This window comes from Orcinus orca, chromosome 14, assembly GCF_937001465.1.
Source record: "Orcinus orca chromosome 14, mOrcOrc1.1, whole genome shotgun sequence".
In the NCBI taxonomy this organism is placed as follows: Eukaryota; Metazoa; Chordata; class Mammalia; order Artiodactyla; family Delphinidae; genus Orcinus; species Orcinus orca.
This window is the reverse complement of record NC_064572.1, coordinates 62414752-62431117: the sequence shown is the minus strand read 5'-3', so window position 1 is coordinate 62431117 and position 16366 is coordinate 62414752. Positions and strand designations below refer to the sequence as shown.

At 41.6% G+C, this 16366-nt stretch overlaps 1 protein-coding gene across 8 annotated transcripts in view; it reads left to right on the top strand.

The window, feature by feature from the left end:
• Positions 1–16366, top strand: part of DNMBP (dynamin binding protein) — a 111104-nt gene that overhangs the window by 80076 nt on the left and 14662 nt on the right. For all 8 annotated transcript variants that reach the window (XR_007471342.1, XM_033425775.2, XM_033425772.2 and 5 more), the window contains 7 exons: positions 3325–3518; positions 4374–4473; positions 10844–10991; positions 11586–11603; positions 11970–12169; positions 13744–13874; positions 14790–14894. Coding sequence is in view for 7 of the 8 variants with exons in the window: in XM_033425775.2 (XP_033281666.1) it covers positions 3325–3518; positions 4374–4473; positions 10844–10991; positions 11586–11603; positions 11970–12169; positions 13744–13874; positions 14790–14894 (896 nt within the window). In the remaining variant the exon portion in view is untranslated. The remainder of the gene's footprint in view (positions 1–3324; positions 3519–4373; positions 4474–10843; positions 10992–11585; positions 11604–11969; positions 12170–13743; positions 13875–14789; positions 14895–16366) is intronic.

The window sequence follows — 16366 nt, the reverse complement described above, 5'->3', positions numbered from 1 at the left end:
TTTTTTTAATATTTATTAATTTATTTGGTTGCACCAGCGGGCTCCTTAGCTGTGGCATGCAAACTCTTTGTTGTGGCATGCATGTGGGATCTAGTTCCCTGACCAGGGATCGAACCCGGGCCCCCTGCATTGGGAGCGCAGAGTCTTCTCCACTGCGTCACCAGGGAAGTCCTGCGTTGTTTGTTTTTTTGATGTATAGTTGTATGAACTGTTTATATATGTTGGATATTAATCCCTTATCGGTCATATCATTTGCAAATATTTTCTCCTTTCAGTAGGTTGTCTTTTCATTTTGTCAGTGATTTCCTTTGCTGTGAGAAAGCTTTTAAGTTTAATTAGGTCCCGTTTATTTTTGCTTTTATTTCCTTTACTTTAGGAGATGAATCCAAAATATTTTGCTGCAATTTATGTCAAAGAGTGTTCTGCCTGTGTTTTCCTCTAAGAGTTTTATAATATCTGGTCTTACATTTAGGTCTTTAATCCATTTTGAGTTATTTTTGTATATGGTGTTAGAGAATGTTCGAATTTCATTCTTCTACATGTAGCTGTCCATTTCAGGAAATTTTTAATTGGTTTAATCATACACCCAATCTATAGTCTATATTCCAGTTTCATCAGCTTGTCCTATTAATGTCCTTTGTAGCAATTTTTTCCCCAGATCAGGATTCAGTTCAGGATCACACATTGCATTTATTTGTCATCTCTTGAGTTATCTTTTCTTCCTTCTTTCTTTCTTCCTTTTTTTTTTTTTTTTTCCTGGCTGCGCCATGTGCATGTGGGATCTTAGTTCCCCAACCAGGGATGGAATCCACACCCCCTGCAGTGAAAGCTTGGAGTCTTAACCACTGGACTACCAGGGAAGTCCTTCAGTTACCTTTAACTGGGAATTGCTCCTCAGGCTTCCTCTGTCTTTTATGACATGACATTTTGAAGGATGCAAACCACTAGGTTTGTCTGATGTTTCCTCAAGATTCATTTCAGATTATGCATCTTTGACTGTCTTTCTATATAGGGATATTGTGTTATTTCTAGACCTGGCATTTGGTAGCACATGATGTCTATTTGTCCCTAATTGGTCGTGTTAATTTTGATTACTAGGTTATGGTGTAACCCACTTCTCCACTCTAGAGTCACTTTTTCATTTTTGTAATAATTTTTAATAACTAGTTCAAAACTATGTGGATATCCAGATCATCATCAAAACCCTACCACCAACACCAGAATCATTCACTGATGGTTTGTTCCTGAACCAAATTTTATTCCGATGATTGCAAAATACTGATTTTTCTAATTCCATTGTTCTATATTAGCTGACATTCTACCATAAGAAAGAGCTTTCTCTTCTCCCCCATTTATTTATATACTTATATACTATCAATAAGAGCTCGTGGATTCTTATTTTAGTCAATGGATTACAATGCTTTGCTGTGCTTAGTTATTTTGATACTCAAATTGTACAGATTTGGCCAGTGGGAGCTACTTCAAGTTGGCTCCATGCCCTTTCCACATGAAGAATTCTGGTTCCTTTTACTGAAGAGTGGTTTTTAGAAACCAGAATCTGGGTTACACTTTTTAAACATTGGAATTCCTAAATTCTTAGAGAAGGAGCAGTGGGGAAGGTTTTTGGAGACTAAAATCTGCTGTGAAAGCCTAGTTTTCCGTAAGTAGTTTGAACACTTGTGTTTTTGCTTCTTAGATCTGGGTAAAAATATTCTTGTAATCATACTCAGACTTGCTAGAATGTTTACTTACCAAATTTGTCATTTTTTAAAGTGGATCTTAAGGAATTTGAAGTAAACAGCAGAGATTGCTTCACTGTTGAAATTTTCTCAGTTGTTTATTTTAGCATTTAACTTTCATTTTAAATGAACAAATGCCATCTCATGCATAAGATAATAGTTCTCTCCTTATATGTATCTAAGTAACAGGTATTTGTAAAAGCTAATGACAAAATACATATTTGTTTTCATTCTTAGATCATGTGGTGTGGTTCTATAGAGGTTTTTTTAATTGAAAATACTATTAAAGAACTTCCTACTTATAGGACATTTGTATCTTCCAGGACATTTGAAGTAGCAAAACTTGCTTGTGAGTCTTCATTAATGTTTTTTTGGTTGTTGTTGTTGTTTTATAAATTTATTTTATTTTTTTATTTTTGGCTGCATTGGGTATTTGTTGCGGTGCGCGGGCTTCTCATTGCGGTGGCTTCTCTTGTTAGGGAGCACAGGCTCTAGGCACGTGGGCTCAGTAGTTGTGGCTTGCGGGCTCTAGAGCGCAGGCTCAGTAGTTGTGACCCATAGGCTTAGTTGCTCCGCGGCATGTGGGATCTTCTCGGACCAGGGCTCAAACCCGTGTCCCCTGCATTGGCAGGCGGATTCTTAACCACTGAGCCACCAAGGAAGTCCCCTTCATTAATGTTTTGATAGGGAGAATCTAAACAGTTTTTACATATTTTATTACATGCTAATATTAATCCACCATCACAGTAACTGGAATAAGGTGGGCCCTACAGTCACCCAGATCTCAGACAGATAATTCCTACCTAATTTTTGTCTTTCCCTTAGTTGGCATTATTATGTTCCCCATAATATTATTTTTAATGTGCTGTATCAGTATTTGTAACTTCCAGCTTGGTATTTCTGCTGCTAAGTTCATGAAACGGGTTTTATACCTAACTAAGTGAAAGCAGTTCTTTTTATTTATTTATTTATTTATGGCTGCATTGGGTCTTCGTTGCTGCACACGGGCTTTCTCTAGTTGTGGCAAGGGGCTACTCTTCATTGCAGTGTGTGGGCTTCTCACTGTGGTGGCTTCTCTTGTTGCGGTGCACAGTCTTCAGTAGTTGTGGCGCGTGGGCTCGGTAGTTGTGGCTTCCAGGCTTTAGAGCACAGGCTCAGTAGTTGTGGTGCACGGGCTTAGTTGCTCCACAGCATGTGGGATCTTCCTGGATCAGGGCTCAAACCTGTGTCCTCTGCATTGGCTGGCAGATTCTTAACCAAGCAGTTCTTTTTAAGAACAGCACCTCTTTCAACCTCTTTCCCAAGGAGGTTGTAGACGCTGATTTGTCCTCATAAAATGGGCCAGCTACTTGTTTTTAGGACAGATTCTAGAAATGGTATCGCAGATGGGAGAAGTTCTTTCTGCAGGGATGGCTTTCTAAGCTCTTCATCTTCGTGATTAGAACTGACTTGAGGATCAGATTTCCTGATGATTGACAATTGCGAGACCTTTGGTTCTCAAAGAATGTGTTCTTTTCAACTGAAACTATTGCAGAGGCCTGCTTTTACACCCAGAGCTACTGACCAGTTCTCTTTTCCTTTCTAGAAATGACACTCCTCTCCTCCCAGTCTTCAGCACTAGTGACCCCTTCTGGGTCTGTGTCCACTGAAAGCCCAGAGCAGAGGATGCTGGAGAAGAGAGCCAAGGTTATAGAGGAACTTCTTCAGACGGAGAGAGACTACATTCGGGATCTGGAAATGTGTATGGAGCGGATCATGGTACCCCTGCAGCAGGCACAGGTGGGAACTGTAGGAGAAAGTTAGCTTTGCCTTGAACGTGGTTCTCCAAGCCTGATGCATTAGGGTACGGAAGCTTTCACCACAAAGATTTATTGGGTTTGAAATAAAATTTAATGGGTTTGCTGCTCTTAATTCAAGGGCCCCAGTTTACAATTGTTATCAACTTAAGCGTTCACCATCCTGTCACTTATCAAGTCCATTATTAACTTATTAACTTAAGTTACTGCAATAATTCCTAGGACATTTCCTGTTTCTGTGGCTCCTGAAAACAGTTCCAGTGAGTCTGGGATTGTCACTTTACTGGGAGGTTGTGCAATAATATAATGAAGTCTGGGAATGGTGGGTTACCTGGCTGTAGCACCTGATTGTATAAGGTTTATTCCAGAAAGTCTTACTAATATGTGTATGCTAGACACTCTCTTAGATACCGAAGACAGGGAAAAAACGTTATTGGTATCCCAGGGATTTACAATCCTATTGCTTGTTACTTGACCACTGGGCTCAGCTTGAGTGTGGACTCCTGGAGCAGTCACTCACAGAACTTCTCTAGGAAGTGGACGGTGCCATCCGATTTTGGGTACTGGGTGGAATTTGTGTCCCAGTACAATTATAGAAATTGGTTCTACGGTCATTTTACTATGGTAGTGGGGGAGGGGGGAGCAGAAAGTAGTTGAATCAAGGACAGACCGTGACACTAAAGGCGATGTTAGATGTTCCCATTCTGGAAACTTCGTGAGAGTGAGTGAAGGTAACCTTGAGCAGCTTTTGTATCATCCTTTGAAGAGATGTTCCTAATGTGAATGATATGCTGTTAATTTTATTTCTCTGCATCTTTGTTTTGTTTTCCTTTCTCAGATACCAAACATTGATTTTGAGGGACTTTTTGGAAATATGCAGATGGTGATTAAGGTCTCAAAGCAATTATTGGCTGATCTGGAAATCAGCGATGCCGTAGGTATGAGCCCCTGCCATTGTTTCAGAAGCAGGTTTTTTTGTTTGTTTTTTTAATTTCATAGGTAGGAGGCAGGGGAAGAAGGGCCCAGCTGGTACTGAGTAGTTTTGTTAGGAAAATTAAGTGTTAATTACTTAGTTCGAAGGTTATTTGGCCCCTGCTTCTCCTTTTATATACCTTGAGGTGATAGAGGATGCTTGCAATAGAAGAAATTTTTGTTGTCACATGATATGATGTTTTTCAGACCAACAGTTGCAGCCTGTTAGTGGGTCATGAGATCAGTTTAGAACCCAGTAACACAGTGGGTTTATCTTACAACTAAGGAACCAATCACACTTAGATAAACCACAGTATTATAGCAGGCTGCTGGCAGATTCGTCCAGCTTTCTACAGGAAGAAGACATTGTTATTCTGGTCAGGAACAAACCTGCCGTCTGTCCAGGAAGGAGAATCTATCTCTATCTTCCAAGGCTTTCTGTTTATATCAACATCCTTGGAAATATAATCTGGGACAAGAGCTGTCCCAAGTCATGTAGAAATGCCGTGGAGAATTGATCTTCAAAAAGTTGCCTTTCAGGCTTCCCTGGTGGCGCAGTTGTTGAGAGTCCGCCTGCCGATGCAGGGGACACGGGTTCGTGCCCCAGTCCGGAAAGATCCCACATGCCGCGGAGCGGCTAGGCCCGTGAGCCATGGCCACTGAACCTGTGCGTCTGGAGCCTGTGCTCCGCAACGGGAGAGGCCACAACAGTGAGAGGCCCGCGTACCGCAAAAAAAAAAAAAAAAAAAAAAGAAAGAAAAGTTGCCTTTCTTGGGAATTCCCTGGCAGTCTAGTGGTTAGGACTCTGAGCTTCCACTTCAGGGCACCTGGGTTCGATCTCTGGTCAGGAAACTAAGAATCCCGCAAGCCATGTGGCCAAAAAAAAAAAAGGATGCCTGCCTTTATTTATAGTCTTATTAATAAAAAAAAAAAAACTACTGAATGGTCTCTAAAAAAAATTAGCACCCAATATATATTTTTCTAATAAAATAGAAAATATCAGAATGTACTGTAAATAATAACTATAGTTTTTTGAAACTTTTTTCCAATTCTTTGTATATGTATACTGAGTCACGATTTTTTTTTTTATTAATTTACTTTATTTTTGGCTGCGTTGAGTCTTCATTGCTGCACACGGGCTTTCTCTAGTTGCTGCGAGCAGGGGCTACTCTTCGTTGCGGTGCGGAAGCTTCTCATTGCAGTGGCTTCTCTTGTGGAGCACAGGCTCTAGGCTCGTGAGCTTCAGTAGCTGTGGCATGTGGGCTCAGCAGTTGTGGCTTGCGGGCTCTAGAGCGCAGGCTCTGTAGTTGTGGCGCACGGGCTTAGTTGCTCCGCGACATGTGGGATCTTCCCGGACCAGGGCTCGAACCCGTGTCCCCCGCATTGGCAGGCAGATTCTCAACCACTGTGCCACCAGGGAAGCCCTGAGTCATGATTTTAAATGTATTTATTCATGTGGGTCATTGTCAAAATGTTTGAAAAACAATTATTTCTTATAAACAAGGGAATTGTGTTAGTTATCTATTGCTGTGTAATAAATTATACTAAAATTTAGTGCCTTAAAACTAGAAACACGTTAGGTCACTTTCCTGTGGTTCAGCAATCTGGGAGTGGCTTAGCTAGGTGATTCTGGCTCAGGGTCTCTTATGAGGTTGGAGTCAAGCTGTTACCTGGGCTGCTGTCATCTAGGGCTCAATCAGTGATCCAGTTCCAAAAGCTCACTCAGCTCATCAAGCCTCGGTTCCTTGTCATGTGAGCCTCTTCACCATCTTCATGACCTCAGGACATGGCAGCTGGCTTTCCTCAAAGTGAGTGATCCAAGAGGAAGAGGAAGCTCAAGATGGGAGCCAGTGTCTTTTTTTTAATTTATCTTTATTTTTGGCTGCGTTGGGTCTTCATTGCTGTGCGTGGGCTTTCTCTAGTTGTGGCGAGCGGGGGCTACTCTTCGTTGGGGTGCTTCTCATTGCAGTGTCTTCTCTTGTTGCAGAGCATGGGCTCTAGGCTTACGGGCTTCAGTAGTTGTGGCTCGTGGGCTCTAGAGCACAGGCTCAGTAGTTGTGGTGCACAGGCTTAGTTGCTCCCCAGCATGTGGGATCTTCCTGGACCAGGGCTTGAACCCGTGTCCCCTGCATTGGCAGGAGGATTTTTAACCACTGTGCCACCAGGGAAGTCCCCCCAGTGTCTTCTATAACCTGATCTCAGATACTACATACCATCACTTCTGCCATATTCTGTTGGTCATACAGACCAGCTCTGGTGCCTTGTGGGAGAGGTCATCTTATCACTTTGCTATATTATTGGAATCATAGTGACAAGATGCTACCACAGTTCTAGCCATTCCACTACACACGTCACAACGTCTAGCAGAAGGAAAAATTGACCCTGTGTCGTTTAATAGTAAGCAGCCTTTCCAGAGCCCCCTCACCAGAATTCTCTTTGTTTCTCATTGGCCAGAGCTGGGTCACATGCATATGCCTACACAGATCACTAGAGAGGGGAGTAGGCTCATGATGTTGACTTAGGCTAGGTGGTGTTGACCTGACGCACCTGGGAGAGAAATGGACATAAGAACAGTCACGGCTCTGCCCTCCTGCAGGAATGGCTGTGGGATGTTAGGTGATAGTGCAACTTACATTTCTCTGGTATTTATTGTACTCCACACACCCTTTCAAGGTATGTCAAGCTTTATCACACTTGTTGCCTACAACAACCCTATGAGGTTTAGCTGCTATTAACCTTACTTTACAGATTGGAAACTGAGACTTACAGCAGGAAGTAATTTGCTCAGGGTCACATGGCTAGTACTTGATGGGACTGACATTCAGACTCAGGTCTTTTCTGTCATCTCTGCATAGGCTGTTAAATTCTGTACAGAACAGCTGCAAGAGAAACTGAAGCCTGGGGTCCTGCTCTCAGTTTAATTGGAGAGGTCAGAGGTCAGGGGGGTTGAGGAAGAAGAAGCACACATTGATTAGAGGTAGCCATGGTGACCCCATTTTTATAGGGGTCACCCTATAAAGCATAAAAGCCAATTTATAGGATTTCATAAGGCACTTGAAATAAGTATCTGTAGGTTATTAATTTGAATTATGAAAGAAATGAGAGAAACTGGTATCTGAAAGGAATTAATTATTAATCAAACATTTTTTCAACTTATTTTATTACCTGTGTATTATGACAACAATAAAAGAGGGAATGAAAACAGAATATCCATAATCTCACTCCCATACAATATCAGCTGTTTATTTTTGTTTTTCCCTTCCCCTTCTTGTCCCAAGACAACCAAGGATTTAGGTAGCTGACTGAGATGAGCTGAAGGCATGCGGGGGATGGGGGAGGAGAGGGCCTAGGAACCGTCCGGCTCAGAGCTTTACAAGGAGGGACAGTGTGCAGTGACCGTGGTATGCAATAGGCGAAGCCGAGGTTGGATGAGAGCACCAGCCTGGGAGCTCCAGTCTTGGTCCACCAGGAGGCCAAGCAGTGCATTCAGTGGGGAATTAATAAAGGACAAGGTTTTGAATGTCTGATAAGGGAAGGTTCTGAGAAGTCAGGGAAGGCAAATTAAAGCTTCGCTGAGCCACTAGCAAAGGGCAGATTGACATGAATTGCATAAGCAATGTTTTATTTTGCTTAAGTTTATTTTAATATATGATACATATTTTATATAGATAGATATATATAGATAGATATATATATGTGTTTTTTTTTTTTTTTTTTTGCGGTACGCGGGCCTCTCACTGTTGTGACCTCTCCCGTTGCGGAGCACAGGCTCCGGACGCGCAGGCTCAGCGGCCATGGCTCACGGGCCCAGCCGCTCCGCGGCATGTGGGATCTTCCCGGACCAGGGCACGAACCCATGTCCCCTGCATCGGCAGGCGGACTCTCAACCACTGCGTCACCAGGGAAACCCTGAGTATATTTTAAATGTAACTTATTTTTAATACATTCACATGGCACAAAATTTGAAAGGTACCAAGAACTGCTTAATGAAAACTCTTCTATCTGTCCCCTGCCACCCAGCTCTTCTCAACCAGAAGCAACTAATGTTACCAGTTTTCTTACATCTCCTTCCAGAGATAGTTTATCATAACAGCAATTACATATGTATTTCTCTACCCTGGTCCCCCATCCCCACTTTAAAAATTTATATAAACAGTAGCATACTATTCAAACTGTTCTGCACTACGCCTTAACTCCCCTTTTAATAAAAGTATGCCTTCCAAGCAGTTTTTATGATCCAGGAATAAAAATGGAAAAGTATACAGTGAGGGGATAACTTGGTGAAAATCCAGGGTAATCCAGGATGCTGGAAAAAGCATCATTGAATTAACTTATAAGCCTGATTGGAGAAGGATTCTAGTTACAGCCAGGACAGGGTCCACAGGGAAGGAGAGAATGGTAGGTGTTCAGGGCTTGGATGATTTAGAAGACGAGGAGGTTGAGATGAGGAAGAAGTACCAGGAGACTCTGGATATGTAGTAATATCTAAGGAACTGGCTTTTTTATTATTTTAAACATGTCCCACAGAAAGAAATACATTTTACCTAATGACCAGGATACATGTTTGTGTGTGTGTGTCTGTGCTTACTTTTACTGTGTTCAATGTTTTCTGTTCTTTTCTATTCCATTTTATTTCCTCAAAAATGTGTTGATCATACCCATAAAGTAGATTCCATGACCCATTCATGGGTTTTGACCCAAATTTGAAAGACACTGTAAATTAAGTTGTTGCTTTGTTAGTTTGTAGTTGATGTAGAAGAGTCACCATTAGGGAGGGTAAAACCCATGAATGGAGGAGGTACAGTGTAGCCGGTGTGAGAGTGAAGGTTCTGGGAGTGCTGGTGGGGAATGGAGACGAAGGGGAGAAGACAGGCAAATACCGGATGGTGAAACTGGATAAAGACGTTGGTGGCTCAGGGATTCCAAAGTGGCCCTGAACGTCAAAAGGAAGCAGCCCCACTCTTAACTCCTGTGCCTGTTGAGTCACAGGATTAGACAAAGAAAGGCTGCCAGTTGGACGGCAGCACGAGTGTGGTTTGTATGGACACAGTCAAGGCTCTCTTTTGGAAGGAGCTATAATCAAGGAAATACATTTCATTTAAATAGAAAGTGCTCTGCACGAGAATAGGGAATTCCATAGGACATAACATGGAGGGAACAGAGGTGACCTTGTAGAGAAAGGGATGGGGTTCCCTGAGGGAAGGGGTTTATGCCCACAGTGGCTGGGAGAAATAGTTATAGGGGAAGCCGTAAGTAGGGTCATATTTTGAGGGAGGAGCTCAAGGATGAGAGGATGTTGTCTTTTGGGGAGCAGTGCAAGCTGAAGAAGGAAGGACCAGGTACACAGAGGGAAGAGGGGCAAGAGGAAGAGCAGTTTTAACAATTCAGGGAATCGGCACATTCAGGCAGCTGATCTAAATGAAATTGCTCCGGGGAAGTTTGCTTAGGAATTATTCCTATGCCCAAATGGTGTAGACCAGGGGTCCATGAGTAGATTTCAAGTACTCCACCAACTTGTATAGAAGTTTCTTTATTTATAACAGAAATTTAGCATTGATTTAAGGTATGACTGTAGGGAACAGTGACTTTGTCACCAACTGAAGTCACCTGCTCGTATCACATTAAGTTGTTGCAGTATCTCGAAATTCCATCAATGACCAGAAACAACACGTTATACCAGTTTCTTGTATCACTCATCATACTTTGAAATTATGGTGATTATTAGATTCATTGCTATGTTTTGCTATTCAGTGCTTTATAAAGAAGTACATATATTATTATATCATAGATTCAGAGGGTTTATATTTATATAATATAGTATTAATATATTTATATATAATTTATATTATAAATTAATATATTTATTAATATGATAAACTTCATAGTCTTGTGTATTTACGTTCAAAGAAAAGGTTGGAAGCTGCTGCTGTAGAAGGATCTCTTCACCCCTGTGGAGATTTGGGGCTTAGAGAGCTGAGGGGTCTTTACAGGTTCTGATCACATGCCTATGTGGAGAGTACTTGCAAATGCCTTACTCTGCCTGACGGAAAAGGGACTGGACTCTGTTTCAGGGACCAGCTGTGTGTGTGTGCATGCACGTGTGCATGTGTATGCGTTCTGAAAAATAAATACATGGATGAGATAGTTCTCTTAAATTTTGCTTTAAGTAGAATTTTAAGCTGTTACATGGAAATATCATATTAATTTGAAGGATAGTCTTATTCTCATTTCTTGTGATAGGATTATCTGGTATTAAAGTTTGGTTATATACCTTCCATTTAGTATGCTGAGAAGAAAGTTACTAAAAAACACTGTATGTTTGTGTATATTCCAAAGGACCGGTGTTTCTTGATCACCGAGATGAGCTTGAAGGAACATACAAGGTTTATTGCCAGAATCATGATGAGGCCATCTCATTGCTGGAAATATATGAGAAGGATGAGAAGATCCAGAAGCATCTTCAGGACTCCTTGGCAGATCTTAAGTAGGAGTTTTGAGCACTTCGTTCCATCATAGCTCTTCAGTTCTGCCTTTTGGAAGTCACTCCCATGTCTATGTTATGGATCTATCATATTTTAAACATAAGTGATACATTATCGTAGGTCCTATTATGTAACTTGCCTTTTCCCATTCTATATCATGGAAATCTTAAGTAGCTTCCTGCTTGTAGTTTTATCCATTAAAATCACTTTTATCTATACACACAAAGTATTAAGTTAGCATTTTCAGGTAAGAAGCTGCCAGGAAGATAGTTTGGTCCAAATGAGAGAAAAGGTAAGAAGATAAAGTCAGTTATTCTTGACCATCAGGTGAGAGTCTCCTGTCTTAGGGAGGCAGGCTATAAGGATATAATATATGTCTAAGTAGGTCAAAGTGAAGTTAAGGGCTTATTGACTTTTTTTAATAGACTAGATATGCCACCATAGACATTCACAATTCCCCATCTGTCCCATGTGGTTTTTGTCTGCCTAGCTAATAGGCATTAGTTGGACTAATATGTTCTGAGAGGAATGTGAAAATCAGCATCAGTATTTTCTTTAATCAGTTGTTTCTTCTTTTCATGCTCACTGCCCTGTAGGAGCCTGTACAATGAATGGTAAGTTCTTGCCACTTGATGCAGAAGCTTGTTTCATTATTTTCTTCCTTTATAGACAGAAACCTAGAAGTAGACCTGCCTTGCTGTATTTTCCTCCGTAGCACTTACCACGTAATGACACTTCATATAATGTTTGTTTGATTATTGTCTGCCTCTTTCCACTAGGGCAGGGACTTTTTTGGGTCACTACTAAATCCGCAGCACCTAGAACACTGCCTGGTGTTTATTAGGTGCCCAGTAAATGTGAATGAATTAAGTTGGGAAGTAGGGTGAAAGAACGGAGCTATATTAGGAATAACAAATACTACCTGTAGGCCCTGTGTTACTGACAGTTGACTGAAGTCTCTGTTTTTCCTTTTCTTGAAGGGGATGCACAAATTATATTAACCTGGGCTCCTTCCTCATCAAACCAGTGCAGAGAGTAATGCGCTACCCACTGCTGCTGATGGAGTTGCTGAATTCCACCCCCGAGTCCCACCCAGATAAAGTGCCTTTAACCAGTGCAGTCCTTGCAGTCAAGGAAATCAACGTTAACATTAATGAATATAAACGTCGAAAGGACCTGGGTAAGAAAAGCATACTTGCTGAAAAGGAGGTATACCCTTGAGAATGTTCTTCTCAAAAGAATTAATTACTTCACCAGAGGTGGACAAGCAGATGGTAGGTAATAGGGCTGTGATGAAGAAATGGTAATAGAATTTGGGGAAAATGAGATAATGAAAGAAAAAAAACAGTGATCATAATAAAACAACCATGCATGTTGGAAATAAGGCACCTGTGATAAAGCTTATAGCAATGAGTCTTTCCTAAGAGATAAAAAGACCTATTAGAGAATGGCTGATCAGGAGAGTTCCTTCAAGCATGAGTGATTGCCTTCTCAACTCATTGAAGGCAGTCCTCTCCAGTCCATGCTTATATGTGTTTGCTCCGCACGTCTGGTTGGATATTTCAGTGTTTCCACTGAAGCTAGAACTTTTTTGTGTTCTTTCAGAAGACCTGGGTTTGCCCACCTCCCTGGTCCCATCAGTCCTGCCTCTGGTCTGTGCCCCTCCCCTCCCCCACAGAACTGTGCAGTCAGTTGCCAAACACCCTCTCTTTCTTTATAATATAGAACAAACTGAACCATTTCTTTTGTCTCATCAAATCTCTTGTTGAGGCTTTGATTTTGAACACTCAATGAGTATAGCATGGTGACCATGCTAAACTGATTTATTATTCATATCCTCAATCTATAATATAGCCTCTTTGCCTGTCTCTCCACTATTGTCCATATTTATCTAAAATCATTTTCCCCTTCTGCTTCAGCCATGACACCCGTGTTTAATGTTGACTGTGGATGTTAAAGCTCTCTGGCCATCTGGCCCTTTGTCTTGGTTCATACCTCCTCATGTAATGTCATCTTCATCTCCTACAACAGTAAAGTGTGCCTTTTTGCTACCACCCAGCCTTCCCTTGCTACCCTTTTACTCTTATTTCCAGGCTTTTCTGCAGACTGTGCCTGATGCATGACACATAGATTAATCAAAAACTCCTGCATAGCATTTCACTATGAGACGATTGTATATAAATATCTCGTTTGTATATGAGACCATTTAAGGTGGTCTTATAAGTCAGGTACTATTACTTTCTACATCTTATTGGAAAGGAAAATGGGGCTCAGAGAAGTTAAGTGGCTTATTTAAGGCCCCACCTTTTTTTTTTTTTTTTTTTTTTTGGCCGTACCCCATGGCTTGCAGGACCTTAGTTCCCTGACCAGGAATTGAACCCAGGCCCTGGCAGTGCAAGTGCAGAGTCCTAACCACTGTACCACCAGGGAATTCCCTAAGGCCACACCTTGATGAAATGACAGACCCAGGCACTGAACTCAGGTTTCCTTGACTCCAAATCTTAGGCTCTGTCCCTTACACCTCTGCGACCTTCCTTCCTCATCTCTAACCTTCTCCAGTCTGTGCACAGTCTCTGCTGTTCTCCAAGTATCCGATCTGTCCATAAATGGTGATTTGGATTAACGTTTTGTGTACTCAGTTATAAGCTCATTGAAAACAAGCACTAGCTCTAGTTTGGGCTGTTAGTCTCATTTGTAGTCTGTCCATGCTCAGAAGAGGGCTTTCTTCACTCACCAATTTGACTCACTCCCCAGTCCTCAAGTACCGAAAGGGTGATGAAGATAGCCTCATGGAGAAAATTTCTAAACTGAACATCCACTCCATCATCAAGAAATCCAACCGGGTTAGCAGTCACCTGAAGCACCTCACTGGCTTTGCCCCACAGGTGAGGTTCCTGCGCTTGAAGGTTCAGCCGGTCTTTGGCTGCTTTTCAGGGCTCCACGGGGCAGCCTGCATGGTGTGAATTGGCAAGATTCCCCTCTTAGTACCTCCCCTGGTGTTTGCTAGCTGGTGGATACAGGACCCTGCAGCTACTGTTCATTTAAATCCATCCACCCAACCCTCCATCCGAGCCTTGGTGAGCTGCTTACAGTGTGTATGAAGGCAAATCAGGAGGCCAAATCGGTCACCATGTAATAGTTATCATGGTTTTAGACACCCATAAGGAGCTTATAAGCTATTTGGGGAGACAAAATTAAAATTGTAGACATGTTAAGCTAGAAGGGATTTCAGAGATCACCTTGTTCAACACCATATGTCACACATGAGGAAATGTAAAGTCTAAGGTTTGAGTGATTTGTAAAACAGTTATCAACAGAGTAGATCCAGTCTCCAGACTTCATGCACTGAACCATGTGTATGTGATACAGTCAGTGGAAAATACCAGCTAAAGAATCAGTTGCTAAGCTTTGTAGTTTGTTCTCTACACGCTGTGGTACTTAAAAAAACTAGAGCTCCGTGAGAGTGTGCTTCATGTTGGCAAGAGATTTAATCTGAGTCTTAAAGGAGAGGGGCAGGTTTGGCATAGGGAGAGAGGAGGGCAAACCAGGCAAGGCAACAATACTGGTGAAGCAAACAGCCTGACCAGCAAAGGGTTTCCATCAGGAACAGACGGGGTCAGTTAGAGCCAGGAGGGCCTGTGTGTACTTAGGAGCTCTGTCAAATCCAATTCAGTATGATTGAGGGAAACATCAAAGGCTTAAAATTTAAACAAAAGATACTTTAAGAAAGATGCTTTTGCCAATAAGATCTATTGAGGGAAAGTCCCAATTTGCTAACAGCACTTTTTTATTTTGAACAGATTAAAGATGAAGTATTTGAAGAAACAGAGAAAAACTTCCGAATGCAAGAAAGATTGATCAAATCTTTTATCCGAGACCTGTCTCTCTACCTCCAGCATATCCGGGTGAGTAAAGACATCACTCTCATTAGAATCATGTACAGTGGGGAATTCCCTGGTGGTTCAGTGGTTAGGACTCGGTGCTTTCACTGCTATGGGGCTGGGTTCAATCCCTGGTCAGGGAACTAAGATCCCAGCCAAAAAAAAAATAAGGAATCACATATGGTATAATCACATATGTATAATTCCATCCGCTCTCCTGTTCATCCAGCATATTGCTTAATGAATGTGGAATAACCTGGACTCAAATGACCAGTATGCCATGACAGACTTTTTATTGGGATTCTTACAGATATAACTACTGAACGAATATCCTCCTGTTATTGTTTTGTTTATTTATTTGGTTGCAGCAGGTCTTAGGTGCAGCAGGTGAGCAAGTTTTGGTTCGTCAGCTCCTTAGTTGCGACACGTGGGCTCCTTAGTTGTGGCTCACGAACTCTTAGTTGTGTGTGGGATCTAGCTCCCTGACCAGGGATCAAACCTGGGCCCCGTGCGTTGGGAGCGTGGAGTCTTAACCCCACTGTGCCACCAGGGAAGGCCCTCTTACAGGTTATTTAAAAGTTAAACAATGTCAGAAGATCAGCACTGTTGTATTCATAGTAAAGGGACCTAGCTCTTTCCTCCCTCTCTTTCGAGCTTCATCACCCTTTTTTCCCCCTGTCTCCTGTACCCAGTTATAGAAGAAGCACTTGTGACAGTTCATTTTGTCAAAGTCATTTTGAAGATCAAATAGTAAGAGAATGGTTCCTGTGGGGTGTGCTTCCTAATAATAATATTTATTTACAACTGTACATAGGCCTCTAAGGTTGTTAGAGCCAGGAATAGGTCTAGAGAGTTGCAAGAACTTGGGAGATCAGGCGGGCCCTGGTCTTCCTTCCCTCAGGCAGTGCTTCCTTCATGAAATCAGAACCAGGACTAGAATCCTTTCTCTTAAAACCTGTAATTTCTCTGTTGATTTAATAGAATAGTGTTTATATAAGTATACCATGTACCCCTGTCCCTCACACAGGAAAATCTCATCCCATGAAACAAATAATTTCCTTTAAAAGAGATCCTTTGCTTTTTAAAAATCATTATTGTTATTTTTTTTTTTTTTAAGTAAAATGGTACAAAATTCAAAAACTACCAAAGGGATAAGTATAAAGTAAAAATAACTCCTCCCCCTCCCCTGTCTCCTAGTCATCTATAGAGGCGGACACATCTATCAGATTCTTCTGTCAGAGATAACGTGTGTGAGGGAGAGAGAGAGAGACACACACGCACTGTTGAGCACCTTGGGTTTTGCATTTTGGAAATCGTTCCATATTTGCACACACAGAGCTGCCTTGTTCTTTTTTACAACTGTATAGTATTTAATTGTTATGGACATGCCATAATAAATTTGACTAGTCCCCATCGATGGATGTTTAAGTTGTTGCAAAAAGTTAGAAACATTGGCACAAGAAATATCTTTGCATGTAGATCATTTTTCTGATCTA